General features: G+C 50.6%; 1 protein-coding gene across 1 annotated transcript in view; it reads right to left on the reverse strand.

The window, feature by feature from the left end:
* LOC124776989 (putative inorganic phosphate cotransporter) overlaps positions 1-18518 on the reverse strand; it is a 182755-nt gene that overhangs the window by 32872 nt on the left and 131365 nt on the right. Inside the window, exon 9 of the mRNA XM_047252234.1 lies at positions 8658-8813. Coding sequence (XP_047108190.1) covers positions 8658-8813 — 156 coding nt within the window. The remainder of the gene's footprint in view (positions 1-8657; positions 8814-18518) is intronic.

The raw sequence follows: 18518 nt of genomic DNA on the forward strand, positions 1-18518 counted from the left end.
GGTCACATTGTCACGCACGACACCAATGTTTCCTTGGGTTCGAACAGAACGTTGTCGTCCTGTTTTCTTAAAGTTTGAAGCCGAGTCCGTGGTCTCCAACTTCCGGATCAAATTCCGAAATGATGGTCCGGTTGGACGAGCATTACGTCCGAGTGTCGCAAGGAAATCACGAACAGTTGCGGCGGGGTTTCACTGTTTTCATAATACCTTTTTATCATCTGAATACGTTGCTCAGTTCATCTGCTGCAAAACGAAATTAATCAAACAATAATGCTCACCAGACAAAAGCTATCAGGCTACTAATGGGAAGGATCGCAGATAACAAACGAAAAAACCACGGCTGCCAACGGTCATATGACAAAATGGCGCACAATTCAAATTCGTTCTTACTTGCCGGACACCCGTTATTTAAGTAGAGTTGCGCAGTCCCCTCCTGTCCTTAATTCTAAGTCTGCTTCTCCACCACGACTGTCATTAAGGGGGAAGCCGAGGCGAACCGAGGCTGCAGTAGAAAAAGAAACTGACTTTAGGCAAAGGTTAGCATACCGAACTGGGTCACAGGGCTCCCCCCAGGGGATCCACAACTCTTTTGTGGATACGTGCGTAGCGAGCACGGGGCCCCGAGCTAATGTGGCCTTCCTTCCTTTCCGGGCTGCATACCTTCCCTTTCCGCATCCTTCCCCATCCCCTGTCTTCACCCCCCCCCCCCTCACCTCTGGCTCTTTCCTTCACTTTCTCCCCCTCTGGGAGTATGGTTTGCGCCTACGTCCGGAGACGGACGCTTGTAAATGTACCGCATTCTTCTTCTTCCTTGCTTGTATGTTTTCTTCCTTCCTTTGTCCTTCTCCTTTCCTTACCTCTTCTCTTTGCCCTTTTCTCTGCTGCGGCGTTTGAGACCCCCTCTTCTTTCCTTTCCCTTTCTCTTTCTTCCTCCCTGTGCGTGTCTGAAGGCCGACCCACGCACTTCCATGCGTAGCCGGTGACGGGGTAACGCGTAATTCCCCGCCCCGGGTAGACAGGTAGGACACGTACGTACCCCCTGGTAAAGGCCAGGCCCAGGGAGGGGTGATTACCCGAGCTGATACCTTCCGAAAGTGCCGATTGGTCCCTCCGTCCGTTTGTCGGGAGGTGTGACCTGAGGTGTGAACAATCACCTAAGGCGGGTGTGCCCTCGGTGAGGGCCCCCACAAGGGAGGAGCGCGCCATCGGAGACGACGGTAATCATGGGGGATTCTTCCGCAATGGTTTCCTCACCTTCCACTATGTCTGCTCACAAACGTAAGTTCACTGAGTCTCAGCCACAGACGGTTCTTCCATCGTTGCCACAGTTCCTTGTTGTTTCTCGGTCTGACGAAGGTCACGACTTTCCCACGGTCAACCCTTTCATTATTCAGAAAGGTGTCGACGCAATTGCGGGTCCTGTAAAGTCTTGTTCCAGATTACGGAATGGTACCCTGTTGTTGGAAACACACAGTGCCCTCCAGGCTCAAAAATTGCTGCGTACTTCTCTGCTCCACACCTTCCCTGTCCGGGTGGAACCGCACCGTCCCTTAAATTCCTAGCGTGGAGTCGTTTATACACGCTCCCTCGATGGATTGTCTGACGAAGAAATTCAGCACTACCTGTCTGACCAGGGCGTCACCGCTGTTCGTCGGGTTATGAAAAGGGTTGACTCGAACATCATTCCAACCCGCACTGTCTTCTTGACATTTGACAAAGTTCAACTCCCATCAAAAATCAAAGCAGGCTATGAGATAATTTCCGTTCGCCCTTATGTCCCAAACCCTACGCGTTGCTATCGATGTCAGCGGTTCAATCACACCAGCCAGTCCTGTTCCAATCCGGCCAAATGTGTTACGTGTGGCAAGGATGCCCATGAGGGTGCTTGTCCACCTCCATCCCCACACTGCATCAACTGTATGGGTGACCACGCTGCTTCCTCTCGAGCTTGCCCCGTTTTTAAGGATGAAAAGCTCATCCAGGAAATAAGAGTGAAGGAAAAGGTGTCGACCTTTGCTGCTCGAAAGTTACTCGCCAGTCGACAGCCCACCGTGCCTCAGAAAGGAAAATACAGCACTGTCCTTGCTTCTCCTCGGCCAACAAAGGAGGCGGCCACGCAGACTTGCGACCTCACATTTAGTACCACGGTCGTCAGATCGGCCAGCGCAAAGATCGCCCGTTCAACCTCACCACTTTCGCCTGCCCACTCTATGGCTCACCCTTCGTCGGGTTCTGCTAAATCTCGAGCCCAAAAGTCAGACGCCAAGTCTTCGAAAAAAGAGCATTCTCGTGAAGAGTTTTACGCACTGCAACTTCACAACCATCGGTTCCTCCTTCATCTAAACATCATACCTCCAAGAAGGCTACGAAGAAACACAGTTCCTCTCCTTCTCCGCCAAGGCGTGTACCAACTACAGCACCACCTGGCGGAAATCGCCCTCGGCCATCTTCCGTGTCGCCGAGGCGCACTGCTAGTGGCCGGTCAACTGGCCGATCGTTGGTGGCAGGAGCTGCTCCTGACCAACCTATGGATCAGGATCTTCTGCCTTCGACTGAATGCCATTCCATGCTGTCGGTCGCAAGCTCTGAGCAGTCGTTGAGTTGACAGCACCCTTGGTCACGGTTCTCCATTTTCTGTTCACCCTATGTCCATTATCCACTGGAATATCCGCGGCATTCGCGCCAATCGGGATGAGTTGTCGATCCTCTTACGATCCTACTCGCCGGTCATCTTCTGTCTTCAGGAAACAAAGCTGCGTCCCCATGACCGCTTTGTTCTCCCTCATTTTCAGTCCGTCCGATATGACCTCCCCTCTGTTGAAGGCACTCCAGCCCATGGAGGACTCATGATTCTGCTCCATGATACTCTCCATTATCACCCAATCCCCTTAAACAGTTCCTTCCAAGCTGTCGCCGTCCGTCTTTCCCTTTCTGGATACACGTTCTCTCTATGTACGGTATACATTCCATCGTCTACACCACTGGCACGAGCTGATCTCCTTCATCTTCTTGATCAGCTTCCACCCCCCTATTTGCTGGTTGGGGACTTCAATGCCCACCACCCGCTTTGGGGATCTCCACATCCTTGTCCACGTGGCTCACTATTGCTAGACGTCTTCCACCAAGCGGATCTAGTCTGCCTCAACACTGGGGTCCCCACGTTTTTGTCTGCCTCCACGGCAAATTTATCTCATTTGGACCTTGCGGTCGGTACTGTTCCGCTAGCCCGGCGCTTCGAATGGTTCGCCCTTGATGATACACACTCGAGTGACCACTTTCCATGTGTCCTTCGACTGCAGCCTCAACTGCCATATCTGCGCTCGCGACGCTGGAAGTTTGCCCAAGCCGATTGGACACTTTTTTCGTCTCTAGCGACATTCGATGACCGTCGCCTTCCCAGCGTCGACGATGAGGTCACACATTTTACCGACGTTATTCTCACAGCTGCGGAACGTTCAATACCACGCACCTCCGAATTGCCCCGGCGCCCCCCAGTTCCTTGGTGGAACGAGGCATGCCGTGACGCAATACGTGAGCGGCGACGTGCTCTTCGCATTTTCCGTCACCATCCAACTTTGGCCAACTGTATCCGATATAAGCAGCTCCGTGCGCGATGCCGTCGCGTCATCCGCGATAGCAAGAAGGCAAGCTGGCAATTCTTTATTAGCTCATTTAACACCTTCACTCCCTCCTCGGAAGTTTGGAGTCGGCTTCGACGGTTCTCAGGCGCGCCTAGTTTCTCCCCGGTCTCTGGGCTCACTGTCGCGCATGATACCTTAGTGGACCCCGTCGCAATTTCTAACTCATTGGGTCAGCACTTTGCTGAGATTTCGAGCTCTTCAAATTACCCGCCAGCGTTTCTCCCGAAGAAACGTGCAGCGGAAGTGCGACATCTTGCTTTCTCCTCTCAAAATCGCGAAAGCTACAATACTGTTTTCTCCATGCGCGAACTCCAACATGCACTCTCTTCTTCTCGCTCCTCCGCCCCAGGACCGGATGGTATCCATGTCCAAATGTTGCTGCATTTATCAACCCATAGCCTGCGCTACCTCCTTCGCCTTTATAATCGAATTTGGACCGACAGTACCTTTCCCAGGCGATGGCGGGAAGCTATTGTCGTTCCCGTTCCGAAACCTGGAAAGGACAAACATCTCCCCTCTAGCTATCGCCCCATTTCTCTCACGAGTAGTGTCTGTAAGGTTTTGGAGCGTATGGTGAATTACCGTTTAGCTTGGTGGCTGGAATCCCGCAGTCTTTTAACACCAGCCCAATGCGGATTTCGACAACATCGTTCTGCCGTTGACCATCTTGTTGCTCTCTCCACTTTTATCATGAACAATTTCCTCCGGAAACGCCAAACGGTAGCAATATTTTTTGATCTGGAGAGAGCATACGATACCTGTTGGAGGACAGGCATCCTCCGCACACTGTTCTCTTGGGGCTTTCGAGGCCGGCTGCCCCTTTTTCTTCGCGAATTTATGGCAGAGCGCACATTTAGGGTGCGGGTGAACACTACTCTATCCCGTATTTTCTCCCAAGAAAACGGGGTACCCCAGGGCTCCGTGCTGAGTGTTGTACTGTTTGCCATTGCCATTAATCCAATTATGGATTGTCTCCTTCCTGATGTCTCGGGCTCCCTCTTTGTGGACGATTTTGCGATCTACTACAGCTCTCAACGGACCAGCCTTCTTGAAAGACGTCTTCAAGGATGTCTCGATCGCCTCCACTCGTGGAGCATCGAAACCGGCTTCCGTTTCTCACCCAGTAAGACCGTTTGTGTTAATTTTTGGCGACGTAAGGAGTTTCTTCCGCCCTCCTTACATCTAGGTCCTGTCAACCTTCCGTTCTCCGACGTCGCTAAATTCTTGGGTCTTATGTTTGACAGAAAACTGTGCTGGTCCTCCCACGTTTCCTATCTTTCGGCTCGGTGTCTGCGTTCCCTTAACACCCTCCATGTCCTGAATGGCACCTCTTGGGGAGCGGACCGAGTGGTCCTTCTCCGCCTCTATCGCGCCTTAGTGCGCTCGAAATTGGATTATGGAAGCATAGTCTACTCCTCTGCTCGGCCGTCTATTCTTCGGCGTCTCGACTCTATCCACCACCGTGGATTACGTTTAGTGTCTGGAGCTTTTTACACCAGCCCTGTGGAAAGCCTTTATGCTGAGACTGCTGAACCTCCGCTATCCAATCGGCGGGCAGTCCTTCTGAGTCGTTATGCTAGCCATTTGTCTTCCATGCCTGCTAATCCAGCCCATGACCTTTTTTTCGACGCCTCCCTTGATGTCGGGTATGCAGGCCGCTCCTCCTCCCTACTACCCCCGGGAGTCCGCTTCCGTCAACTGCTCCATTCTCTTTCCTTCCGCTTTCCTCAAACCTTCTTGACAACTTGGGGTACAGCACCGCCTTGGCTCCGTCCCCGGATCGACTTGTTCAGAGACCTATGTCAATTTCCCAAGGATGGTACCCCTACACTTGTTTACCGTCGGGCATTTGCTGCTCTATGTGCACCAATGACGGAAGCCACATTTATTTACACCGATGGCTCGAAAACATCGTTAGGTGTAGGGAGTGCCTATATTGTTGGCGACACCCCAAATCACTTTCGGCTTCCCGACCAGTGTTCGGTTTATACTGCGGAGCTTTACGCTATTCTCCAGGCTGTCCACTACATCCGCCGCCATCAGCGGATACAGTACGTAATCTGCTCAGATTCTCTCAGCTCTCTCCTAAGTCTCCAAGCTCTTTACCCTGTGCACCCTCTGGTCCACCGGATTCAGGACTGTCTGCGCTTGCTCCACCTGGGGGGCGTCTCAGTGGCGTTCCTCTGGCTCCCAGGACACGCTGGTATCTGTGGAAATGAGGCGGCCGATATAGCGGCCAAGGCTGCAGTCTCTCTTCCTCGGCCAGCTATTCAGTCTCTTCCGTTTACCGATCTACGGAGCGGTTTATGTCGCCAAGTTGCTCATTTATGGCATGGGCATTGGTCAACACTTCCCCATAATAAATTGCGGGAAGTGAAAGCCCTTCCTTGCGCATGGACCTCTTCCTCCCGATCGCATCGTCGGGAGGAGGTAATTTTAGCTAGACTCCGGATAGGGCACTGTCTTTTTAGTCATCGACATCTTTTAAGCGGTGATCCTCCCCCACTCTGTCCCCACTGCTCTCAGCCGTGGACGGTCAGACACCTTTTATTTGAATGCCCCTATTTTAATCCGTTACGCTCCCGTCTACAGCTATCGCCTGATCTATCGTCGATTTTAGCAGATGACACGCGCTCAGCTGACCGCGTTCTACAGTTTATTAGTGACAGTGAAATGACGTCAGTCATTTGAAGCCTTTTTTTTGGGGGACAACCAACCCCTTTCTATAGTGGATTTTTAAGCATTCCTTCTGCCTTTAGTTTCTCAAATTTTATGACTTTGTTCCCATTGCTGCTGATTTTAAATTTCGTTTTTTTCCTGTTTTCTACGTCACGGGCTGGGCGCTAATGACCATAGAAGTTTTGCGCCCTAAAACCACAAAAAAAAAAAAAAAATGGGTCACGGGGCTACTCGTTTTAAGCCACTGAATACAAGTCCAGTATCTTGGAGGATGCTGTTCATAAACGGCCATTTTTCATCCTCTAAAAGATGAGTGTGAGCCGTGGGGGAAACGCTGGCGCCAATGATTCTCTATCAAGTCGGGACAGCAATTCAGGTCGTTTTAGCATGCGTGTTTTCTCTTTGGTTTTCCTCCTTTGGCCACTACTTACGCGCGGCGCTTCCGGCGATGTGGTCTTGGTTTTCCGCTCCGGGGCGCTAGAGGTCGTGCTTGCCCGTGGTATGGGCATAGGTTATGTTGTGGAGTCTCGCAGTGACCGTTACGTGGAGCGTTGGTTCCTCGCGGCGCTGTGTTACGATTTGAGAAGTGTGTCGGCGCCTGACTGGTGGTGATGGACTCTAATGTACTAGCAAGAGTGTATATAGTACAACTTGATGCTGGATGCCTATGTACTCTATGTGGAGTCTCGTCGCTTGCTGCTACTAACGATGGGCACCCGCTATTTCCTTTGAAGTGGCATTAGAGATCAATCTGGCCGTAATTTGTGTTCACAGCCGGAAACAGTGTGTGACTGATTATCCCCGCTGAGGCGGAAATAAGGAATCCACTCTTAGTTCTGGTAGAAATATTTACTGAATAGCGGTGTTCAGAGCATAAAACACTGCCCAGTGACGAGAGTACAAAGCGTGAGTAGTGTGAGTCATTCCAGCACAGTGCGCAGGCCATGTTTTGTATTAAGACAGTGGGTTTCTAAAGTACTTAAGCATCTTGTGATTTATACTGTGGTCTCCATTTGAAGGGGCAGTCACCTCCGTGTCTTGTATTATAGTTTTAATGTTCTTGGTTTGGCAGGCCGTTAACTTCTCCTGAATTTATGTTCGTTAGTGGGAGGGTTGCCTGTAAAAATTTCAAATTATGAACTGTAAGAAGTGAATAATTTTCCAAGTCATTTATTTGAGGTTTTCTGTCTGTTAAGGGTGTTAAATTTAAGGGAGTCATAACCTTGGAATTAGTGTTTTGTGTTGCCTCTTTTCGTTTGGTTATCTGCCCTTGTTTTGTTTTAAAAATGTTCCAGTCTACAACCAACCACGGGCACAACCAGTTCCGGACTCACCGATACAGGTTCAAAAAAATGGTTCAAATGGCCCTAAGCACTATGGGACTTAACATCTGAGGTCATCAGTCCCCTAGAACTTAGAACTACTTAAACCTAACTAACCTAAGGACATCACACACATCCATGCCCGACGGAGGATTCGAACCTTAGCGGTCGCGCGGTTCCAGACTGTAGGGCCTAGAACCGCTCGGCCACGCCGGCCGGCGACGGTCTATCCATCTGAGCCACCGAGGGCACAGAGGATAGCGCGACTGCAGGGACTTATCCTTTGCACGTTTCCCGTGAGACCCACATTCCCAACAGTCCACAACCTACATTCATAATGTACCTAAAGGATATTTGCCCATTCACTCATTACTCGCGCCAACTAAGGTGAAGACACCGGTTGGCAGCTGAGGGCTTTGATTAATTATTTCTTTCTACAGAAACTGCGTGGTCATAATTGGTATCTGTTCTTTCGGAACAGTTACTATCTTTATATAGTTAAAGGCTGCCCGGGAATTGACCTCCTGTGCGAATGCGCACACTTTGCTCGAACTCTTACGGGAATCGTCACCTTAGTTGGCGCGAGTAATGAGTGGATGGGCAAATATCCTTTAGGAACATTACGAATATGGGCTGTGAACAGTTGGGAATGTGGGTCTCACGGGAACCGTCCAGGGACAAGTAACTGCAGTCGCACTATCCTCTGTGCCCTCGGTGGCTCAGATGGATAGAGCGTCTGCCATGTAAGCAGGAGATCCCGGGTCGATTCCCGGTCGGGGCACACATTTTCAGCTGTCCACATTGAGGTATATCAACACCTGTTGGCAGCTGAGGGTTTCGATTAATAAACATTTCTTCCTCATATGTTGCAAGATTGTGCTTGATGTCTATCTTACATCAGATCATTACGTAGATGGTTTCGTTTGTAATGAACCTGCGACTCTGGCGAGAAATTCAGTTCGCTTTACATCCGCTTCAGGCAGCAGCGGTGGCTGCCCCGCTGGTGGGTACATACCGCAGTAGCTGGGGCTGAGGTCTATAATGGCGGCCAGGGGCCCCGTGGAGATGGCGCCGCTGACGGCGACGGCGGCCGTGATGCAGGCGGCGGCGGCCACGCCACTGCAGCCGGAGCAAGCCACGCCCACCAGCAGCGCCCCCTGCCCCAGCAGGTCTGCAACAGCAGCAGCGCGCGCTGCTGGTAGTCACCTGCCGAGGGGGGCGAAGCAGTGCTCCAGACTGCCGTCCGGCTCTTGTCAGCTACGGAGCAGTGCTGAAAAGTGATGTTTACGAATTGTTTATTGTTCTCAACATCAGGTGAGGCACTGCATGTCATGCATGTTATTCAGTCGACTTTTCCCGTTTCGCTGACGCAAGTTGCAACCCTCTGTCGCAAGACGGCTTCGAATTGCAGAGTGTTTCATGGCGGTGTGTGACGTAACTATGTTGGGTGGTTGTTTCAGCTGTTTACTAATACACATTGATAACCTTGCACTGAGAGTCGGAAAGAATTACAGGACGTACTGAACGGAATGAACACATGTAATGAGCACAGAATATGGACTGAGGGGAAAATGAGAAGAAGAAATCACAAAAGCGATAAACTTAACACCAAATTTGGAATCACTGTAATGGACAAAGTGAAGGAATTTTGCTTCTTTGGAAGCAATACAGCCCATGACGAACGAAGCAAGCAGCATTTAAAAAGCAGACTAGCCCAGACAAAGGACAAAGAGGACATTCTCGGTCAAGAGAAGACTAGTGTTGACAAAAAAACGGCCTTTATTTGAGGAAGACATTTCTGAGAACGTACATCTGGAGGACACTATTTTATGAAGGTGAATCGTCTGTTTGATAAACCGAAAAAGACGAGTTTTTTATTGTCTTCCACAGCTCTGATAAATATTAGCAACGGCTTACAGGGACTGGACAAATGTGGAAATACCACAACCAGAAAGCATTACCGTGCCTAACACGGTATAGGAAACATTTCTAGACTCAAAGCAGCTTCCAGTCGTCTCGGAAGGGATAAATGCAATTTCTGTATGGTTTTTCCTGCAAAACAGCGGCAGGTTCTGTTATCAATGATGGTGGATGGTGACCACGCGCCATTCTCTCCAAAGTAGAGCACAAAGGAACAATAATACGGAGATCTGTTGACCATGGCGCCAATGAGAGATGCGGCAGTTCTTCGTCGTGCTTACAAAGCCAGTCCTGGACCAAACCAGTTCTGTGAACAGGGGTCCTGTAGTCTTGGAACACACCATCGCCATTGGGGTAACAAACTTTGTAACATGGCATGAACCTCATGAGCCAAATCATCATCATCATCATAATTTAAGACTGATTATGCCTTTCAGCGTTCAGTCTAGAGTCCCCCTTATAAAATTCCTCCATGATCCCCTATTCAGTGCTAACATTGGTGCCTCTTCTGATGTTAAACCTATTACTTCAATATCATTCTTAACCGAATCCAGGTACCTTCTCCTTGGTCTGCCCCGACTCCTCTTACCCTCTACTGCTGAACCCATGAGTCTCTTGGGTAACCTTGCTTCTCCCATGCGTGTAACATGACCCCACCATCTAAGCCTGTTCGCCCTGACTGCTACATCTATAGAGTTCGTTCCCAGTTTTTCTTTGATTTCCTCATTGTGGACGCCCTCCTGCCATTGTTCCCATCTACTAGTACCTGCAATCATCCTAGCTATTTTCATATCCGTAACCTCAACCTTGTTGATAAGGTAACCTTAATCCACCCAGCTTTCGCTCCCATACAACAAAGTCGGTCGAAAGATTGAACGGTGCACAGATAACTTAGTCTTGGTACTGACTTCCTTCTTGCAGAAGAGAGTAGATCGTAGCTGATCGCTCACTGCATTAGCTTTGCTACACCTCGCTTCCAGTTCTTTCACTATGTTGCCATCCTGTGAGATTATGCATCCTAAGTACTTGAAACCGTCCACTTGTTCTAGCTTTGTTCCTCCTATTTGGCACTCAATCCGTTTATATTTCCTTCCCACTGACATTACTTTCGTTTTGGAGATGCTAATCTTCATACCATATTCCTTACATTTCTGATCTAGCTCTGAAATATTACTTTGCAAACTTTCAATCGAAACTGCGATCACAACTAAGTCATCCGCATATGCAAGACTGCTTATTTTGTGTTCACATATCTTAATCTCACCCAGCCAGTCTATTGTTTTCAACATATGATCCATAAATAATATGAACAACAGTGGAGACAGGTTGCAACCTTGTCTTACCCTGAAACTACTCTGAACCATGAACTCAATTTACCATCAACTCTAACTGCTGCTTGATTATCTATGTAAAGACCTTTAACTGCTTGCAAAAGTTTGCCTCCTATTCCATAATCTCGTAGAACAGACAATAACTTCCTCCTAGGAACCCAGTCATATGCCTTTTCTAGATCTATAAAGCGTAGATACAATTCCCTGTTCCACTCATAACACTTCTCCATTATTTGCCGTAAGCTAAAGATCTGGTCCTGACAACCTCCAACAGGCCTAAACCCACAATGATTTTCATCCAATTGGTCCTCAACTAATACTCGCACTTTCCTTTCAACAATACCTGAGAAGATTTTACCCACAACGCTGATCAAAGAGATACCTCTGTAGTTGTTACAATCTTTTGTTTCCATGTTTAAAGATTGGTGTGATTACTGCTTTTGTTCAGTCTGATGGAACCTGTCCCGACTCCCAGGCCATTTCAATTATCCTGTGTAGCCATTTAAGACCTGACATTCCACTGTATTTGATGAGTTCCGACTTAATTTCATCCACCCCAGCTGCTTCATTGCACTGCAATCTATTGACCATTTTCTCCACTTCCTCAAATGTGATCCTATTTCCATCATCATTCCTATCCCATTCTACCACGAAATCTGAAACATTACTGATCGTATTTTCACCTACATTGAGCAACTCTTCACAATATTTCCTCCATCTGCCCAAGGCAACCACAGGATTCACCAGCAGTTTTCCTGACCTGTCCAAAATACTTGTCATTTCCTTCTTACCTCCCTTTCGAAGACTGCTAATTACACTCCAGAATGGTTTTCCAGCAATTTGACCCATAGTCTCCAACCTATTTCCAAAGTCTTCCCAAGATTTCTTCTTGGATGCTACAATTATCTGTTTGGCTTTGTTTCTTTCTTCAACATAACTTTCTCTATCTACCTGAGTTCTAGTATGTAGCCATTTTTGATACGCCTTCTTTTTCCTTTTACAGGCTGCCTTGACTGTGTCATTCCACCAAGCTGTTTGCTTCATCCTACTTTTACACACTACTGTTCCAAGACATTCTTTAGCCACTTCTAGTACTGTGTCCCTGTACCTTGTCCATTCCTTTTCTAATGACTGTAATTGACTACATTCAACTAACTGGTACCTTTCTGAGATCGCTGTTATGTACTTGTGTCTGATTTCCTTATCCTGAAGTTTCTCCACTCTTATCCTCCTACATATGGACCTGACCTCCTGCACTTTCGGCCTCACAATCCCAATTTCACTGCAGATTAAATAATGATCAGTGTCATCAAAGAATCCCCTGAATACACGTGTGTCCCTCACAGCCTTCCTGAATTCCTGATCTGTTATTATATAGTCAATGACAGATCTGGTTCCCCTGCCTTACCAAGTATACCGGTGAATGTTCTTATGTTGAAAAAAGGAGTTTGTGATTACTAAACCCATACTAGCACAGAAGTCCAAGAGTTGTTTCCCGTTCCTGTTGGCCTCCATATCCTCTCCAGATTTACCCATAACCTTTTCATACCCTTCTGTTCGATTTCCAATCCTGGCGTTAAAATCACCCATGAGCAGAACACTGTCCTTGTCCTTTACTCTAACAACTACATCAGTGAGTGCCTCATAAAAACTGTGGTGTCGCCGCCATACACGACACTTGCTAGGTGGTAGCCTTTAAATCGACCGCGGTCCGTTAGTATACGTCGGACCCGCGTGTCGCCACTGTCAGTGATTGCAGACCGAGCGCCGCCACACGGCAGGTCTGGAGATTCTTACTAGCACTCGCCCCAGTTGTACAGCTGACTTTGCTAGCAATGGTTCACTGACAAATTACGCTCTCATTTGCCGAGACGATAGTTAGCATAGCCTTCAGCTACGTCATTTGCTACGACCTAGCAAGGCGCCATTACCAGTTTATATTGAGATTGTTATTAATGTATCAACAAGAGCGATGGTCTCCAATTATGGATTAAAGTTAAGTATTCAAGCAACTACGTTCTTTTCTTGATAGGATAATTACTTTACTTGTTCCAGACCTTACGCCAGTCTGCGTGAGCTTAAACGCGTGCATTTCGGCCTCCTCTAGCAATACGGTGTTGGCTCTTCTGCCAACACATCACTAAAACTATCCATCTTACCTTGATCTGTCCCTTCACAATGCGAATATACTGACACAATCCTAATTTTCTTGCTAGACACTGTCAAATCTATCCACATCAGTCGTTCGTTTACGTACCTTATTGCAACTACGCTGGGTTCCATTTCTTTCCTGATGTAAAGCCCTACACCCCATTGTGCTATTCCTGCTTTGACTCCTGACAGGTAGACCTTGTATTCTCCCACTTCCTCTTCTTTCTCACCCCTTACCCGAATGTCACTAACAGCTAGAACGTCCAGCCCCATCTTACTTGCAGCCTCTGCCAGCTCTACCTTCTTCCCAGAGTAGCCCCCATTGAGATTAATAGCTCCCCATCTCATTACCATTTGTTTGCCAAGTCGTATCTTAGGAGTCCCTGGTTTGTCAGTTAGAGGTGAGACTCCGTCACCTCCAAAGGTCCGAGGTATTTTGCTCTGATTGTTGCCAGCATCATATTTAAAGTACCGGGGAAGCAGGTTGCTAGCCTTACTTGCCCCGAGTCCCATTGGGTTTTACCCCTAAAGGTTGATGGACTAACCGGTGGATTTGGTAGTCTTTGCCGTATGAGCACAAAGGTGACCACGACTCAGAATATGTCAGAGATGCCCAGCCTTACTCCAAAGTAACTGGTATCCCGACAGTCGGGACCACTTATTTGGCCACTCATACGTTGCCCATGGTTCATGAACTAGGACATGACTACAGGAACCCACACCATGAGCCAAAATGGTCACATCATCGTTGGCAGTAATGCAACCTTGCAAAATAACCTTGGGGCCCATAGAATACCACGTTATTGCTGTCCAGATCATCAGCCCCCCCTGCGGGTCCGGGGATTAGAATAGGCCCGCGGTATTCCTGCCTGTCGTACGAGGCGACTAAAAGGAGTTTCAACCGTTTCGGCCTTCCATGTGATGGTCCCCCTTGGGGTTTGACCTCCATTTTTCAAAATTCTACAGAAGTACGAGCCTTTTGGGGAAGGACACCTTACATGGTGTACCACTGGTCCTAAGTGCACTAAGACCTTGGCACTCAGCATTGCACTGGCGTTGTAACCATACCCACTATTCCTCAAATTGGGCCTCAACACGTGATGGGTTGTCAAAGTTACGCCCATAGTGCATCTCCATCTGCACCAGCGATCATGATGGACTTTCCATGGCACCAGAAATCCAGCACGGTAGCCAGCCCGTTGTGGTGGGGTCGTCATGTACCCTCTAGGTTGTAGCCCCCTGACAACACAGGGATCGTACTGCCGATACCTGAGCTGCACCCTCCCCACGTCGGCCAAGGAGTACATGCCCGTCTCCTTGGGGCATCGGGACTCCCGGCAATGGCCTTCCTGCCAGGTGGCCCTTGCTGCGGCTGGGTGGCGCCCGTGGGGAGAGCCCCTGGTTGGAGTGGGTGGTATCGATGCGGACGTTTCGCAGATGAAACGTCAACATGTATCAGGTCGCTCTGCGGCCGAGTCTTTCAAAAGAAAAGGTACCGTTTCTAGTTCTGGTTCTCCTGCCGTTTCCCCCTTGGCCACTCCATGGGAGGAGGGACAGGCCCGCCGGCTTGGGGCGAAGTACTTCCCCCGCTATTTGGTCTGTTCTCGAACCGATGGGGGGACGTTCGCCACCTCCAAGCCCATGATCTTTGTTCAGCACATTGAGGACGTCTTCGGGGAAATCGAGGCTCTCAGCAAGATGCGTTCAGGGTCTGTTCTTCTCAAGACCACCTCCGCCACACAGTCGGCGGCGCTCCAGGCGTGCGACCGCCTAGGGGATATCCCAGTATCCATTGTCCCACATCTGGCACTAAATAGGACGCAGGGGGTTATTTTTCATCGTGACCTCCTGCTACAATCTGATGAGGAGCTCAGGGCCAACCTGGAGCGCCAAGGCGTGCATTTCGTCCGGCGAGTCCAGCGCGGCCCCAAAGACCGTCGCATCGACACCGGGGCCTTTATCCTCGCCTTCGAGGGGGACGTTCTCCCGGAGAAGGTAAAGGTGATGTGCTACCGGTGTGACGTGCGACCTTACGTCCCGCCTCCTATGCGCTGTTCTAGGTGTTTGCGCTTTGGGCACATGTCCTCACGGTGTGAGGCTGAGCCCCTTTGTGGCGATTGTGGACGTCCTCTTCGTGAGGAACATACATGCACCCCACCACCTCGGTGCGTTAATTGTCCTGGCGTCCACTCGCCTAGATCCTCAGACTGCCCCGCATATCAGAAGGAAAAGAAGATACAAGAAATCAAAACTTTGGATCGGCTCTCTTATTCTGAGGCCCGGAAGAAGTACGACCGCCTCCATCCCGTGTCATTGACCACTTCGTTCGCCTCAGTTGTGTCCACTCCTTCCGCGGTATCCTCACCCCTATCCTGTCCCTCCTCCGCCCATCAGGGGGCTCTGCCTCCGCCTCCCAAATCCCTCCCTTCCAAATCCTCCTCCCCCGTGGCCCCCACCCCCTCTGCCCCAGGGGCCACCCTTCCTCCTCCTCCTCCTCCTCCTCCTCCTCGTCCCCCCACGCCACCTGAGAAGCGATCCTCTTCTCAGGCGTCCATCGGGGCAACGTTCCAGACCCCAGCTTCCGAGGTCCGGCGTTCCAAAACGGACCCCGCGCGTGAGGACCTTCTTCGGGTCCAGCCCACCATCCCTGTGCCTCCTCGGCCTTCCAAGAAGGCCTCCAAGAAGAAATCTCTATCCCCCTCTCCACCCCGGCGCGTTTCGTCTGATGATCCATCCGTGAGTCGCTGCTCCCGGCCGTCCTCAGTTTCGCCGGGACGCTCTGCTGCCAGGCACTCCACCGGCCTTTCGTCGGCAAATGATGCGGCCCCTCCTACACAACCAGGGACAGCGGCCGCGGCTGGCGACGAGTCGATGGAACCGGATCCGCCTCCCATCGGTTGTAGCGTTGTTCCCTCGCAACCTGGCCCTCCGCGGCCGTCGAGGTGACCAGCTCTTCCCCCGTCTCGTTCCCCCAACCTTTTGACTAGCGATGGCGTTGTTTCATTGCAACATAAGAGGTATTCGATCTAATCGGGAGGAGTTACAACTGCTCCTCCGCCTGCACTGTCCGCTCGTCCTTGGTCTCCAGGAAACCAAGTTGCGCCCGACTGACCGTATTGCCTTTACCCACTATACCTCGGAGCGGTATGACCTCACCCCTGTGGACGGTATCCCAGCTCATGGTGGGGTCATGTTGCTCGTTCGGGACGATGTCTATTACCGTCCCATCCCATTGACCACCCCACTCCAAGCAATAGCTGTCCGCATTTCTCTTTCTGCTTTTAATTTTTCAGTTTGTACCATCTACACTCCACCGTCATCTGCTGTTAGTCGGGCTGACATGATGCACCTGATCGTTCAGCTTCCCCCGCCGTTCTTATTGTTTGGCGACTTCAATGCCCATCATCCCCTTTGGGGCTCTCCTGCATCCTGTCCAAGAGGCTCACTCTTGGCGGATGTCTTCAACCATCTCAATCTTGTCTGCCTCAATACCGGCGCCCCGACTTTCCTCTCGGACTCTACTCATACCTACTCCCACTTGGATCTCTCGATCTGTTCTACCACTCTTGCCCGTCGGTTCGAGTGGTATGTCCTTTCTGACACCTATTCGAGCGACCACTTCCCCTGTGTCGTTCGTCTCCTGCACCATACCCCATCCCCCCAGGGGGTCCACAACTCTTTCGTGGATACGTGCGTGGCGAGCACGGGGCCCCGAGCCATTGCAGCCTTCTTTCTCTCCCGGGCTGCATTTCCTTTCCCTTCCCCTCCTTTCCCCTCCATACCCCTTTCCCCTCGCCCTCTCCTCTTCCTCTATTGGTGTCCTTGCTTATGTTGGCCCCCGCTATCCTCCTGGTTCTGTTGGTTTTACACTCTGGCTTTGTTGCGTAATCATCTCCTCCTTTTGGCATTCCTTGGTCCCCCTCTGGGGTTTGACCTCCATTCCAAAATTTCTCTTCCGTAGTGTGAGCCATTTGGGGAAGAGCACCTTACCTAGTGTCTCCGACGTGTGCCCTCCTAGTATATTCCACCTTTTCTTCTACGTCGTTGTCTGATGCTAGGGTGCATAGCCAGCACGGTAGCCAGCCCGTGTGGTGGGGTCGCTATGTACCCTTTTGGTTGAGCCCCCTGAACACACAGGGATCACACTTCTGATACCTGAGCTGTGACCTCCTCATGCATGCCTTGGAGTGGTTGCTCGTCATCCTGGAGCATCGGAACTCCCGGCAATGGCCGCCGTGCCAGACGGCCCTTGCTGTGGCTGGGTGGCGCCCGTGAGGAGAGCCCCTGATCGGAGTGGGTGGTATCAGGGCAGACGCTATGCAGATGAAACGCATAAGGGTCCAAACCTCTGGCCGCTCTTCTGCGGCCGTCTCTCTGCGTGGTACTGATTCCTCAAGTGCTGCTTCTCTTGCCCCTTTGGCCTTCCCTTCCGTGGCTACCCCCTGGGAGGAGGGTCAGGCCCGTCGTCTAGGGGCAAAACCTTTCCCCCGTTATCTAGTTTGCACCAGGACTGATGGAGATACTTTCACCAGTGTCAAACCTTCATTCTTTGTGGAACACATTGAAGACAAGTTCGGCGAAGTGGACTCCCTGAGCAAGATGCGGTCGGGTTCGTTACTGATAAAAACTGCTTCGGCTGCCCAATCTGCGGCCCTTCGTGCCTGTACCCATCTTGGCACAATTCCCGTGTCCATTACCCCTCACCAGTCTCTAAATATGGTACAAGGTGTGATTTTTCACAGAGACCTCATCCTTCAAACTGATGAGGAACTTCGGGACAATCTCGGACGGCGGGGTGTTCACTTTGTTCGGCGTGTTCAGAAGGGTCCTAAAGATAATCGTATTGATACTGGTGCCTTTATCCTGGCCTTTGAAGGGGATACCCTTCCTGAGAAAGTTAAGATTATGGTCTATCGCTGTGATGTGAAGCCGTACATGCCACCTCCTATGCGGTGTTTTAAGTGCTTGCGTTTTGGCCACATGTCTTCTCGCTGTACCCAGGACCCTCTCTGTGGTGACTGTGGACGTCCACTCCATGAGGGGAGTCCCTGTGTTCCCCCTCCTGTATGTGTAAATTGTCATGGTAGTCATTCTCCACGTTCAGCAGATTGCCCAGTCTATAAGAAAGAAAAAAAGATACAGGAGTATAAGTCTCTTGATCGTTTAAGCTACACAGAGGCCCGTAAGAAATATGCACGATTGCACCCTGTGTCTATGACATCTAGTTACGCCTTGGTTACATCTTCATCCCTTCCTCCCCCTTCCTTACCCCCGTCCCGGACCCCTCTCCTTCCCCCCTCCCCTGCGGCTCCCACACCTTCTCCTCTGGGCGCCGCTCCCCCTCCCCAGCCGGAGAAGTGTCCCACTCCTTCGGCGTCTGCCGGTCAAGGGCGCCTCTCCCGGGATGCCCCTTCCCGGCACCTTCCAGGTCAAAGGTCTGCTGCAGCGCGGCGACCGCGAGAGCCGCGGTCTAT

Source organism: Schistocerca piceifrons, chromosome 2 (assembly GCF_021461385.2).
Source record: "Schistocerca piceifrons isolate TAMUIC-IGC-003096 chromosome 2, iqSchPice1.1, whole genome shotgun sequence".
Classification (NCBI taxonomy): Eukaryota; Metazoa; Arthropoda; class Insecta; order Orthoptera; family Acrididae; genus Schistocerca; species Schistocerca piceifrons.